This window comes from Heteronotia binoei, chromosome 14 (genome assembly GCF_032191835.1).
Source record: "Heteronotia binoei isolate CCM8104 ecotype False Entrance Well chromosome 14, APGP_CSIRO_Hbin_v1, whole genome shotgun sequence".
Lineage (NCBI taxonomy): Eukaryota > Metazoa > Chordata > Lepidosauria > Squamata > Gekkonidae > Heteronotia > Heteronotia binoei.
In genome coordinates, this window is record NC_083236.1 from 22,865,028 (window position 1) to 22,879,731 (window position 14,704).

The 14,704-nt window shown below is 43.3% G+C and overlaps 1 protein-coding gene across 1 annotated transcript in view; it reads right to left on the reverse strand.

The window, feature by feature from the left end:
- Positions 1-4,911: 4,911 nt before the first annotated feature.
- CCDC91 (coiled-coil domain containing 91) overlaps positions 4,912-14,704 on the reverse strand; it is a 132,272-nt gene continuing 122,479 nt past the window's right edge. The window contains exon 13 of the mRNA XM_060253613.1: positions 4,912-5,882. Within this exon, the coding sequence (XP_060109596.1) occupies positions 5,748-5,882 (135 nt within the window). The 3' untranslated portion in view covers positions 4,912-5,747. The remainder of the gene's footprint in view (positions 5,883-14,704) is intronic.

Genomic DNA, 14,704 nt, shown 5'->3' on the forward strand with positions numbered 1-14,704 from the left:
CAAGTACTTGAAATGCTGCCATGTAGAGGATGGTGCAGAATTGTTTCCTGTTGCCCCAGAAGGTTAGACCAGAACCAGTGGGTTGAAATTAAACCAAAAGAGGTTCCAGCTAGAGCGGTTCCTCAGTGAAACAGGCTTCCTTGGGAGGTGGTGGGTTCTCCTTCCTTGGAGGGTTTTAAGCAGGGACTAGATGGCTATCTGACAGCAATGCTGATTCTGTGAATTAGGCAGATCATGAGGAAGGCAGGAAGGGCCGCATCAGTGCTTAGTTCTTGTGATCCTTTCTTACCTGCCCAGAAAAATGCTGATTGCCAATTTGGGGTCAGTCAGCAATTTTTCTCCAGGCCAGTTTGGCAAGGGATCTTGGAAGTATTTGCAATCTTCTGGGTTTAGAGCAGGGGTCACTGGTGATGTATGTGTGTGGGGGAGGTATTTGTGAAGTTCCTGCATTGTACAGGGGGTTGGACTAGATGTCCCTTCCAACTCTATAATTCCACCATCAGTGAAGGAGACAAGGGAATGTGGTGTAGTGGTTAAAAGTGGATGACTTTTAACTGTAGACCTGGGTAACGGAGTTGGATTCCCCACTCCTCCTTCACATGAAGCCTGCTGAGTGACCTTGGGTCAGTCACAATTCTCCCAGAATTTCCTCAGCCCACCTGCTTCACAAGATGCCTGTTATGGGGAAAGGAAGGAAAGGTGATTGTAAATCGCTCTGAGAGTCCTTAAGGTACAGAAAAGTGGGATATAAAAAACTAACTCTTCTTTTTCTTCTACCAGAAGGAGTTAAGAAATTTTGAAAAGAAGTCTGAAGAAACCTATTGTGAATCTGGTATAAACTGGGTAGATTTCTGAATCGCTACTGGCTCAAGTACAGCAATGTGAAAAATGGAAGAGGATGTTATTGTCTTGATTGGGCTGGAGCAGTTTTTATAGAGTGATCCCGAGAGAATACAGATGGGCAGTTAAATAGAAAAAGCCAAAAACAGTGGCATAGACTGCAGAGGGTGAGCTGAAGTGCCTCATTTTCCCTCAGTAAACATGAAAAAAAGAGTTCTAGGATTCCTCGGAAGGAAGTGTCTTCAAAATACCCTGCTGGCAGAACAAATCATAGAATGGGGGGCGGTGAAGAAAAAGTATTACAATGGCCACAAAGGATATATTTGCCCATATTGTCATGAATGAAAAAGCTCCTTTGATTCATTTAAAAAGTAGTGTAGTCACCCAAATCACTTCACAGTTGAGCCCACAGCATATCTAGTACCCCAGGGAAAAAAAAATTACTGCAGTGCTATGTGTACCGAAAATACCTGAGGAAATAAATAAATAGCAAACACATGGAGGTACTTGAGGTGAATGACAATGTTTTGGCTCTGTGAGAGGCAACTCTAATAAAACCAGAGTTAATGTAATCAGAAGAAAATTATTTCAGGAAAATAAATCAGACCGAAGCATCTGGGTGGGCCAATCTTCTCTGTGTCAGTGGTGAGATCATTAAGCCTAGGAACTGGCAAGTACAGGAACTGAAGTGGAAGCTGGCAAGTAGGTATCAACCAAGACCTGCCAACTCTTTTTTAATGGGAATGCTTTGGCCCAGATCCTCCAATATATCAATGTACTAACATCGCAGCAGACTTCAGTTTGGAAAGATACAAGAGGGGGAAGGATGAGGGCCGGCATCTCCACTGAGTCAACGCCCTGTAATAAAGTGACAGAGCAGCATGCCTACTGCTCAGCAACTGACTTGATGGCTCAAGCCAACATGCCTGAAAGCAAGTTAGTGTGCACACAAATGAACCTTTGACGCCTTTAAGAGAGTAATCGCTGTGATTTCATACCATTCTAATGCAAATTATAAAACTGAACAGGACCAAAAGGGCAGTATGAGAAAATCGATCACACTGATAAGCTTAAGTCTGACTGTGAAAGAAGCAAATTAGTGTGACTGCACCAAGGTTAAAAAGCACACACATATTTGAGGATTGGTGCAGTTGTGCTGACCAGGTAGGATGAGTGGATCTAGATCTCTCCATCTCTAAATGCACCCTGTTTTGTTCCCAAGTCTGCTGCAGGTGACCTTGGGCCAGTCACAACGTAACATTCGTTGCAGGGTTGCTGCGAGTATGAACTGGAGGAGAACAATGTATGCCAGTTTTGGTCCCCACTGGGGAAGGTATAAAAGAAGTAAATGACATAAATATAAATAAATTGCAAGTTGTTGGAATGAGACTTGTCAGCCATAGAGGAGTAGCGTCTGGTCGTAGTGTAGACACTTGACAAATTAAAGCCACACATATAGGGTGTGAAATTTGCCTGGGAGCAAACTAATCAACTTTCTGCTGCCAGAACAATACAAAAAGGAACAATAGAAAGCTGCTTAAGGTGGGATCTCATGATCCAACATGTTGATTTTGACATTGTACACATCAAAGGGCTTATAATTAACATAATTAAAGCGTTGTTGCCCACTGTTCAGGACAAAAGGGAACTGGGTCTCATCTGAGACAATGAGTCATTACAGGATGGGAATGTGACAGACAGAACAAAATCCTGCCCATTTCCCAAAAACTACCAAGCCGCTTGGTATGTTACTAAACAGCCAATCAGGGCTTTTGGAGCCTTGACAGAGCAGATGGAAAGGGGGCGTTGGAATCAAAAGCCATTAAAAGGCCATTTTTCTTCAGACAGGGTTTAACTATCCATGAGGCAGGTTAGTGAATCCTTGTCTCAGGAGACAGGATTTATACAAGAGCATTCAGGGGAACCAGGCTGGTAAAATGCGATTTCCAGCAGAGATTTACACTTTGTGTTTCATTAACCTTCTTTAGTCTTCCAAGGCTGATAGACAGACTTTGTCTTCCTTTCAAACTCTTTGGTAGCTCCATTCTGGAATTCAGCAGCCCTGTGTCCAGTTATTCAAATTTTTATCTCAGAAAACAGATCAACTATAATTTCATCCTCCTCCTCAAAGTACACAACATTATCAGTGACTGATAACAAACATTAGTATTCTTGTGCCCAGCTGAAGCTGTCAGTTACATTTGTGAATATTTTCAAGTCTCAAAGATCCTTTAACCCTTCCTAGGGAAATGAAAAAAAAACCTGTTTGTTTTCATTTTACCTCAGATCTCCTCCACAGTTATAGGGTGGACAAGGTATTCCTAAATAATAACCAAAACAGGAAAGGGAAATAAAAGGTCTACTGCATCTCAATTAGACTGGGGAGAGCACTGAGCAAGCTTACAGTTTACCTCTAGGGATGGGCACAAACCTAATAATTTTGATTCGGGGTGGGTCCTGAACCAAACCAAAAATGTCCTGAATTGAGCACCTGGGAAGCATCTGGGAAGGGTTAAATGGCTGCCATTTAACCTGTTTCTCTTTCCACCACTTCAAAGCAGAGGGGAGCGAAACGGACAGGTTTAATGGCTCTCAGCCATTTCACAGGTTGGTTTTGCTTCCCCCCTCTGTAAAATGGACCTCTGAAATAACTAGCAGCCATTTCAGCCTAACAGCAGGGTGGGTGTGCCTGTCTGCTGTGAGGCTGAAATGGCTGGCAGTCATTTCATTGGTCTGTTTCACCTCCCCCTGCCTCAAAGCAGGGGGAAGTGAAATGGACTAGTAAAATGGCTTGCAGCCATTTAAACCTAACAGGTCAGCTGTGGACATGTGCTGCTTAAATGGCTTGAACAGTTGAACTGTGCAAAAATCCGGAAAATGTTCAGGAAAGGTGCCTAGGCCAAGTTTCTGCCAAATTTTGGTTCATGAACCAGTTTGTGTCCATCCCTTTTTATTCTCAGGTGACAACTTTCATATCCTTAGGATTTATACATACCAAAAGAAAACTGACAAAGACCCCACCAGATAATGTGACCTGGACAGCTGAACGACAAACAGCCTTCCAACAGTTTAAAGATCTTATAGCCTTTGTACTTGTAATTATGACTCCTGGTTTCATCAGGCCTTTTGTAATGCTCCTAGTGTAGGTCCAGGAGCAGTATTCACCCAGCGTGGACCTGATGGACAACTACATCCAATATTACTTCTATCCAGGACACATCAAGCCACAGTGAAGAAAAGAGCGTGTGCCAATTGTATAGGCTTTAGGAAAACTGAGCATATATTTATGAGGCTGAAAATTCACCTCTTGTGTGGACAACTCTGTATGTTGGCTATGTAACACTTAAGGCAATAATGGAGCTTGTTATTGGAGAACTTTAACATCTTTCATGACTAAAGACATGAAAAACTAGTGGAAGACGCAGGACTTTTTTTCTAGAAAAAGCCCAGCATGAACTTATTTGCATATTAGACCACACCCCTGACATCACCATTGTTTCACATGCTTTTTTGCAGAAAAAGCCCAGCAGGAACTCATTTGCATATTAGGCCACACCCCTTGACACCAAGCCAGCCGGAACTGTGTTCCTGCTCAAAAGAAGCCCTGGGAAGATGCACTGTTCAGGCATTATGTAAACTGAGAATGATTGGGACTGTTAAATGTGTAAACATAATCAGAGCATAATGAAATTAATTTTTTGCTATACATTTCTAATATCTTTGTTGTAAACATGTTAATATAATTACAAGGTAACAAATGTAAAGTAACCAAAGCAAGTACTAGTCATTGACCAGATAAAGACCTGAAAGATGTTTTACTTCAATTAATGACCTTTGGGGTGGGGGAGAGACACTGTGTGACAAATATGAGGTATCTGGCCCCTAGCTGTCAACAGTCAATCTCCTGCCAATGGAGTGGCAGATTTGGACACCTCAGTGACATTCAATGGGATTTTACACAGGGAATGGAATGTTGAAGGAAGGAATTTTTTACCTCAGATAGGGTCAAGCATGGATTAGAGTAGTCGGAATAATGATAGTTCTGTGTTCTGAGGAACCCGAAGAGTTGGAGACCTGATTATTATGCCTTTATTTTTGAGCAGCAGACAATTTTCAGCTGTGAACATTAAGAGAGAGTGCTCATCCTGCCTTCTATATGATACTGACTAGTTAAGGGTAGGGATCCCAGTCACAGAGAAAGCCAATATTAAGAGTAAAGAACAGATTTTTGAAATACCAACTTGAATGTTTGTCTGTGCAGTAACATCATCTTCCAGCAAGCTAACCACCATTTCCCCCCGAAGAATATAATATATATTCTTCCAAAGAAGAATATAAAAGCCATCCTCTTATGTTAAACTTGTGTCTTCTGTGAACTGCCTTAATTGCCAGCATCTTTAATATTACTTCTCATCAGAGTGCATGGGGAATTAATTTTTGAAACTAAACAGTTTTACAAAACGAGAGGACGTACCCTTTCCCATCAGAGTAATCTAAGGCACACAAGTAGAATGGGGACGGGTTAAGGGCAATATGTTATACTAGCATATGTTTTTCTACATTTTACAATTTTAAAAATTAGAATAGAATGTAAGTAAGCATGTGACATCCTTCTGTCTGAATGAAAGGGCTCTGTTTTTTGCATTCAAAAATTAAATAAGAAAAAAAATAAAGGAACATTCCTGGGCCATTCTGAAAATGCACAAAACCAGGTTATCATTGTAACCCATATAATCTGACTGTATTTTTAAATTTCATGGCCACTAAGGATCACAGCTGACAAAAGGAGTTCATACATACAACCACTATAATTAGGCCACCTGATTGATCCTGAATCAATAACAAAATCCCCAAAGTCTTAGAGAGATCATCTGCAGCATTTGGACTGGTAGCTTCATAAAGTCAGCTTAAGGGGGAAGGGCAGTTTGTTCTGCAGTTGTAGCTGGAGGTTCTTCCTGTAATAAAGTATTCAGTTGCTTCTGTGCACATGAAAGGAACAGTTCCAAACTGGATAGGCTACGTTGACGAATAACTTGATCAAGCTGTGAAGAGAAGGGGGAAAAAGCCACACTTATGAAAGAAGTCCGTATCACGAAAACAATTAACCTAAACATTTTATCTGACTAACATAATCATCACACGACAGGGTAAAACAAAGTCAGGCAATTATTTCATTTGCAAGAAAGAGTTCATAGTAATTAACAAGGCATTGCTTTAAATTACTGCTAGGCGCTCTGCATTCTGATGAGCTGACAATGTCACAGATTCACCATTGTATTTTTCCATGCCAACCATATGACATTAAATTTCTCAAGATTGCAAGGTGCGAACTTCTAAGGAGTAATTTTTAATAATAATTTTTTTAAAAAGGTGCTTTTGCTCTAGCATTCTCTTTTGTTACTAAATTCCCAGTCAAATACAGCATTTTGCGTTCGCTTTAGAATGAATTTTACAATATTTAGGATTTCTAGGTGAAATTGCACATGTAACTGGAGCCTCTTCTGTTAATTTTCACTGAACTGTCATGACTCAAAAGGAGAATGTTGGCTTGAAATATTTAAGACATTCCAAACGTTCTATTAAAGTAGCCCAGCACAGTTGACCTGCCCATTAGATTTCAACTTCCATAAAACAATCTTATTTCAAAATATACAACGAACAAAACAGCTCAATATTTACTTCCGCTTCTGACAAAATATTGTGAATGAATGTACTTAAGGAAAAAAGATGTTCCAAATATGGTTGAAAGGAATTTCAGTAATGCATAAACTGACAAAACACAGAAGGTGGTTTATCATCACATTTAATAAAATGTTTTCAGGATTTCATACTTGCTATCAGCTGTTGCCCAAGTCTCCAAACTTCTGCAATGTATCACTAGAGCTGAAAGCAAGACAATTCTTAACACTGCTGTTTTATACCACCTTTCATTCCCCCCCTCCAAACAAATTGTGTTTCGTGAAGAAGTCTTAACAAATGGACACTGATACATTGAATCCCAAAATGTTAGTACTGCCTGTCTTCTGCGGTTAAAGTATTCACCTTGGTTTCTTTCAGCATTTATTTACTCAGCCTCTACCTATGAAGTAGTAGGATACTCAAGATCTGGGGCTCTGAGATGAGACACTGAAATTGCTGCTTCTTTCAAACTGACCACATGACTGGGTGGAGCTCCAAGTTTCCATAGGCCTGCCAATCCCCAGGTCCCAGCGGGGGTTCTCCCGCTTTCCCAGGCTCCTTCCCGCTCCCAGTCAGCTGGCCGGCGAGGGGAAGCCCCGCTCCCACAGCCCCCATGTGCCTTTCCACTTCCAGAGACTTCAGACTCCACTGGAAAGGCTTCTTCTTGGGATGGTGTGTCTGCGTCTTTAAGGCTGAAGGGGGGCAGGGGAGCAAGCAGAATAACATGGCTGTGAAAGTAGCCAGACCTTTCGTTGGTTGCACAATCTTTGCAGAGGTTGGTTGCTCTGTGTTACTTTGAAGACGTTGGAAGTTCAGCAACTCATGAGTAGAGATGCCAATCCCCAGGCGGGAGTAGGCTTTCCCCCGCTTCAGAGTCATCAGAAAGGGGGGGGAGAAGAATGTCTGCTGGGCGCTTCATTATTCCCTATGGAGATTGATTCCCATAGGGAATAATGGAGAATTGATCTGGGAGTATCTGGGGCTCTGGAGGGGCTGTTTTTTGAAGTAGAAGCACCAAATTTTCAGCATGGCATCTAATGACTCTTCTCAAAATGCGCTCCAAGTTTCAAATAGATTGGACCAGGGGGTCCAATTCTATGAGCCCCAAAAGAAGGTGCTCCTATCCATTATTTCTAATGTAGGGAACTCTCTTTGGAGTTCACTTGTGCTTGTCACAACTTTGCTTATGGCTCCACCCCCAATGTCTCTTGGCTCCACCCCCAAAGACCCCAGATATTTCTTGAATTGGACTTGGCAGCCCTCAGTTCCCAGCTACGGTTGACACTTCTTGATGCTGACAGGAGCAGCTATTGAGTGTCCTTGCTGGGGTCAACTACTCCTATATATTTATGCATGGATTCAAGACGCTTAAATTTCCCCTTTTGGCTTCGAAGCGGCTAACAAGGATAGAATACAAGTTCACACCATCACATTAACATATGACCAATCAAAACAAACGGCAGAAGCAGACAGCTAGGAAAAGCTGGCAAGAAAATATGCAGGACGTTTAACTAAGATCAGGAATTGCCAAATGGCGATTTGGAAAATAGCGGTCTTAATGATGCGCATAAAAACAAGGGAAGGGCTTCCTAGGCAAAGAATACACTCAAAAAATACAGCCTTTAAAAGGACTGCCACGAGGTAGCGTGGAGCTGGCTGCTAGACCAGCCAGCCCCGCCCCCAATTTTGCGTGCCCGAACGGGCAAAATCAGACTCCTCCCTCCCAGGGCAGCAAACGGAGCTAAGGCAGCCTAGCAGCTATGCTGCAGGCTGCAAGCTCTAGAATCTCTTCAGGAATATAACTAAAATCATCATCACCCAGCAGAACTATTATGCTTCAAAGTTGATACTGAACTGTTTGACATTCTCCTCCCTATATTATGAAAACGTTATCAGTGAAACCCAAACTATTCCCCATTAGTCTGCATTAAAATCACACGGACACCAGTACCAGTGTGGTTTCAAAGCCAATGTGGTGTTGTAGTTACAGTGCCAGACTAGGATCTGGGAAACTCAGACTCAAATCCCCACTCTGACAGGGAAGCTTGCTGGGTGACCTTAGACCAGTCATAGAATCTCAGCCTAACCTGCAGTACAGGGTTGTTATGGAGATAAAATGGAGGGGAGGAGACTGATGTACACCACTTTGGGTCCCCGCTGCAGAGAGAAGTGAGATAAATGAAGTAAAGAACCACTTGAACTATTGGCTTTTTTGAGGCTCTTCATTTTTCCTGTTCTCCTTTAAAGTGTTCCCTAGGAAATGTTGTTCAGCCTAGACATGATTAGAAAGGATATGAAAATACTCTTTTTGGCCGGCCACCCTGCCACCCTCCTCCTCTTCCATTCACTGGTTCTTCCTCGGCTTCTGGTTTGGCAACTTTGAGGCTAGACAGTACTGAAGGGAAGTCATACTGGGGCTTGGATGCTCCCAGCTGCTGAACACTACTTAATGTTAAGACCTTTTAACTAAAAGTGCAAAAGGCTTCATATCATCAGTTTTTGAATGGGATCCACCTGGGATCCCTTTCCCCCAATTTTTACCCTGTCCTTTTCTCAAGGAACTCATGGCAATGTACTCCCCCCTCCTCCGTTTAACTCTTAAACCAAACCTGGGAGGTAGGCTAGATTAACTGTGCACAAGTGGCTCTAAATCACCAAATTATCGTCATGGATTGAAGCCGGTTCTCACCAATCTTTGCCTCACATGCTAACAGTTACACTACGCAAACAATATTGAGGACTTACCACTTCCTTCCTTGCATTACTCCTTTACACTCACTGCTTATAGCCCAAATACATAAGTGTGTGTGTGTGTGTTCCACCCGTACTCTAGATATTACACAAGTGCTAACTCACAGATTTCAGAAATCTGGTCAAAAGGCTTGGTATACTAAGAAAGGCACTTTACAATTCTGTTAAATGTCTTTTCCATTCTACAAGAACATTTAAAGACATTTGATCCAAGAAAAATCAAGATGGACCAAGGCAAAAAGCCAGTACAGCTATGTGGGCCCCAGGAGACGGAGTGGCTCAGGGCGGAGGGCTTTGGCTTGGCTCCCAGAAGGTCCATGAGTCAAGAAAAAAAATAAGCTCTTGCTGTAGCAAAATGTAAAAGATTGGCTTCTAGGCTTTTGAACTTAAGAGTCACAGTGAAAAGGACCTGCTGATACTCCTGCCCCTCCCCCCTTTCCTGGCTGGAAGTGGCTCGTTTCATTCAACACTCTTAAGAGCTACCCCCTCAATAGAGGAACAGTAGTGGACCTGTTCTCAGAAGTCAGATATTGGAGGGCATACACAGTATCCTGCCTCTGACAGCGGCGGATGCTTCAGAGGAAATACATGAGACGCCACAGGGCTACTCAGGAAAGGAAACGGTTGCTGCTCTTGAGTTCACTGGAACTTCAGTCAAGAAACATTTTTTAAAATCCCAAAGTCAAATATTACAGAACAATTCTCCCATTTATCTTATTTCCCATTTAAAAAAAACAAACCTGGAAAATAAAATGTATACCCAGCTTAAGAATGAAAGAAGAAAAAACATACAACAGGCGGAAAAAAAAAAAGCAGTAATCCGTAAGAGTTGCTCATGGAACCAGAATATTATCATGCTGCAGCTACTGAACTATTCTTCTAATACGTTTCACAGAAAGAAAGTTAAACACAAGCAGTATTTCTGCACCTGTAGAAACCTGTTTTCCCCAAAAAGGTTTTGGGGTTCTTTTCCCAAAACCTTTTTGGGGAAAACAGGTTTCTACAGGAACCCACCCCTCAGTCCAGAGTTACCCTTTATACATTTGCACCATGCTCAAGCAGTGGCACAGGAGCTGCGCACAAGTAAGCTTGCTAGCCCACCAGCAGACATAGGCAATGTGCTTCTGAGTGGTGAGGAGACAGTCCGTTGCCTGGCATAATGGTCTGAATAACTTCCGTGGAGGAAGCCATTACCTGCCTGAGAGAGAAACAGCTCAGAGGTTAAACTGTTTGCCAGGAAGATTCACTATGAGTTCTGTGTGAGTGAGGAAAGGCAGTATTTTAAGTATTTTAGCATTGTATAAATAGAAGGCTAGAGCCCTTCCTTCCATGCAGATCTGCTAGTACCGAGGGCCCGGTCAGCTTGGTGCTTAAAATGGAAGCTGGAGGTTTCACTTTGTGAACAAGCATTAGTGCAATCCTGTGTAGTGTTACTTTAAGCTTGGACTGGAACATCTTTTTATAGGTCTGCAATGTAAAGACCACCATTTCAAGCAGCAAGCTTACATGGGAAAACCGATATACACACACCATGCCAACTTCCTGCCTGACAGAGTAATGTATGGCTGTGAGAGCTGGACCATAAGGAAGGCCGAGCGCAGAAGAATGGATGCTTTTGAGCTGTGGTGCTGGAGAAGACTCTTGAGAGTCCCTTGGACTGCAAGAAGATCAAATCAGTCAGTCCTAAGGGAAATGAACCCAGACTGTTCCCTGGAAGGTCAGATGCTGAAGCTGAAGCTCAAATACTTTGGCCACCCAATGAGAAGGGAGCACTCCCTGGAGAAGATCCTGATGCTGGGAAAGACAGAAGGCAAAAGAAGAAGGGGACGGCAAAAGATGAGATGGCTGGACAGCATTACTGATGTAACAAACACGAATTTGAGCAGACTTCAGAGGATGGTGAAAGACAGGAGGGCCTGGCGTGACTATGGGGTCGCAAAGAGCCAGACTTGACCGTGCGACTGAACAACAACAGATGGATTCATCCTGTGCCTTCCACAGCATGTAGTCAAACCTGATTGTGCCATATGTTAAACACAGTTTGTATGAACCACACTACTGTGTTTTATTGCAAGCCATGCAAGTAAACAATCCTGTCCATATGATGGAGAACCCTAAGTGTGTGCGAGGGGCAGGGGGCATTTCTTAGTACACAACTCTTCCGCTCTCTCTTCATTGTTCCCCAAAGAGTCATTAAAACACAAACAACTATCACCTCACATAACCTGTAACAAGTAAACAGAGACGGCAACAACTGAGGATTGTATCCTCTTATGGCGAGGGTGGCCTCTGGCCACTGGCAGGGAATGGGATGTAGGGTTGCCAGATGCAGGTTAGGAAACTCCTGGGGAGGACAGGGGACCTCAGTGGGGTACACTGCCATAAAGTCCACCCTCCAAAGCATCCATTTGCTCTGTGGGAACTGGTCTCTACACTTTGGAGATGAACTGTAATTCTGGGGGAGCCCCAGGTCTCCCTTGGAGGCTGCCAACCCCAGTTATGGCTCCTGATTATGGGTTTCACCCCCCCCCCCTTGGGTATCTGCTGGATGTACACCTGAGACTTTACGCAGACACTTCAGCCAGGTATCCTCTTCTCAACAGTAACAGCCAACATAGAAGAACATTGTAGAATGCAACTTAACTTTTAGATTGCACGAGTGAACTACTACAACAGCTCCAGGATATGCCAAGAACAACCAGTCTTCAAATGAAGCAGGATTATCTGGCTGGGCAAATCTTTGCAGAGTTTAAACTGAAAAGCAAACTTTGCATTGGTGAGAGAAGTGCAAATCCAACACTGGGTGCAAGCAGAAGCTAATGAAGCTCAACAGAGCTCAAGGAACCTCAACACAGGTCCTTATGTTTGAGCTTTAGGAAGCTCTTCCTCAGTTACAAATTTTATCCAGAGTGTTAAGTGGTCAGGGTTGTTTTATCATTTATTTATTTTATTCCATTTGTATCCCACACTCCTTGCAAGCAATCTCAAGGCAGGTTTCTTCACAAAATCACGCAATAAAATTCATTAAGTAATTAAAATGCATCTATAATAACCAGAACATCAGCATTAAAACTAGCCAGTGACTCGACAGATATCCACCCAACTGGGCCCAAGTGGTCACTCGGACCTGAGGTCACTGGAGGGGAGGCTAGGCATAAAGTGAACGCCTGCTGCCTCAACTAAAGGCCCAGTGGAAAAGCTTCATCTTACAGGTCCTGCAGAACTGTAATAGGTCCCACATGGCCCTGATCACTAACGGAAGCTCATTCCACCAGGTAGAGGCCAGGACCAAAAAGGCAAGTTGAGGCAAGATGGATGTCCCTGGGGCTGGGGATCACCAGGAGATGTTGGTTTGTATATAGTAGAGTCCTACAGGGCTTATATGGGGAGAGGTGGTCCTGAAGATATGCTGGTCCCTGGCCTAATAGGGCTTTAAAGATAGGCACAGGGTGGATATGTGTCCGCACAGATGACAAAGTCAACACTTGTACTGCAGCATTTTGCACCAGCTGCAGTTTACAGAGCAGAGTCAAGGGCAACTCCATATAGACAAAGTTACAATAATCCAACCTGGAAGTGACCACTGCATGGGTCACTGTAGCCAGACACAGGGGGTGAGATATGGGACCAGCTGCCTGGTCCACCTCAGATGGAAAAAGGCAGACCTGGCAATGGCGGTGACCTGGACCCCCATAGTCAGTGAGGCATCCAGGAACACCCCCAGGCTCTTCACCCTTGGCGTTGGCACCAACGGTGCACCATCAAAGTCTGGAAGCCTGATTCCCAATCCCAGTCCCCCATGAACCAGATACAGGACCTCCGTCTTCAGTGGATTCCATTTCAGTTGGCTTTGTTGCCACGGCTTATAACACTTTGCCCAGATTCTCTGCGGCCGAGTCCAGGTGGCCATCCATCAGTAGATAGGGTGTCATCTGCTTATTGGTGACAGCCCAACCCATACCTCTAGATGATCTGGGTGAGGGTAAGAAAGATGGGAAAGAGGCTGGAAACTTACTTGCAAATAGGTATGCAAGAAATCTGGCATCAGTAATACAGATCAAGTGATGCTACATCAGTAATACAGATCAAGTGATGCTACTACTATCTCACTGAGGCCTCATTTCCAAATGTCCAACTATCACATGAATTTTTCTAGATACGAAAAGCCTGAAAATTTACTTCTCTTGCGGTTGGTACACACAGGGCACAGTTTCACTAGGCCTTGTTCACGGAGAGTCAGGAGCACCAACTCATCTTACACGACAACTTCTCACAAATCCCTTACTTAATCTTCTGGGTTTACGCTGCTTTTTGAACTAGGGCAAGAAGCAGCGTGAAAATGCTCCTAGAACCTCAACGTAAATGTTTCTTTAATCCTATGAAAGCCACAAAACAGGCCCAGCTGAACGAGCAGGAAACTGAGCTCAAGAACTCTCCATGACCTCGTCTGCACTGTCACTTTTGGCACTGGCGTGGTGGTCACAAGGTCATGCCGAGAATGGCAACGGCAAAATCCAACTCGCAGGACCTTGTTTATATGTATCAGTTGGACCAATCTGTGTTCTGCGGTGTCTGATGTTGACAATGCTTTGATCATTCGGTTCGATACCAATCTCTCTGACTGCGGATTGATTACACAACTCCTTGCAAACAGTTTTACTCCCAATTTTGGACAGGCCCAACAGTCAAACATGATATTTATTGCTTTTGGTTTTAAAGTGCTTGGGAGGGTGGGAAAGAGGGGGAAGCCATGAGGAAGGGGCTCGAAGTGACAAGAGGAGCAGCTATTTAAAGGCACTCAAGGTGACACCACACTCTTCAAAAACTCTGAAAAAGAGGTCAGTTAACATGTGTCAGTGGTAAAATGTAGGGCTTGGAGGACCATCATTAACGTGGCCTCTGGGAAAAGATAAACACACTTTCTGAAATTAAATCTTTGCGTTTGCCCACCGCAGTCAGTCGCTGGCACGTCAGCCTGTAGCTGAGGCCTTGCATCCAATGCCAAGCCAAATATGAAGGAACAAGAAGAGCAAGGACACTCTCTCTTTTTGTTCAGTCATATTAAAACACAGAAAAGGGTGAAAGAAATGAAGACCCCCAATTCTGGGATTTAAATACACTTTCACATTTTTCAGTCTGCCTGACATGTACTGCTTATTAATAAGGTGAACAAAATAATATAGTCTATCAAATAACTGAAGGAAAAGACCTTGAAAATGTTTTTCACCTCAGCAACAATAAAAGTGATACACTGACCCTTAGATTTTACAATGGACTTTCAATGGAATACAAGTTGTACAATGAAAATAGTTTCATGTGGGTATTCATGTTATTCGTGTTGGTCTGCAACAGAATAGCAAGTTTCAAGTCCAACAGGACATAAGAACATAAGACAAGCCATGTTGGATCAGGCCAACAGCCCATCCAGTCCAAC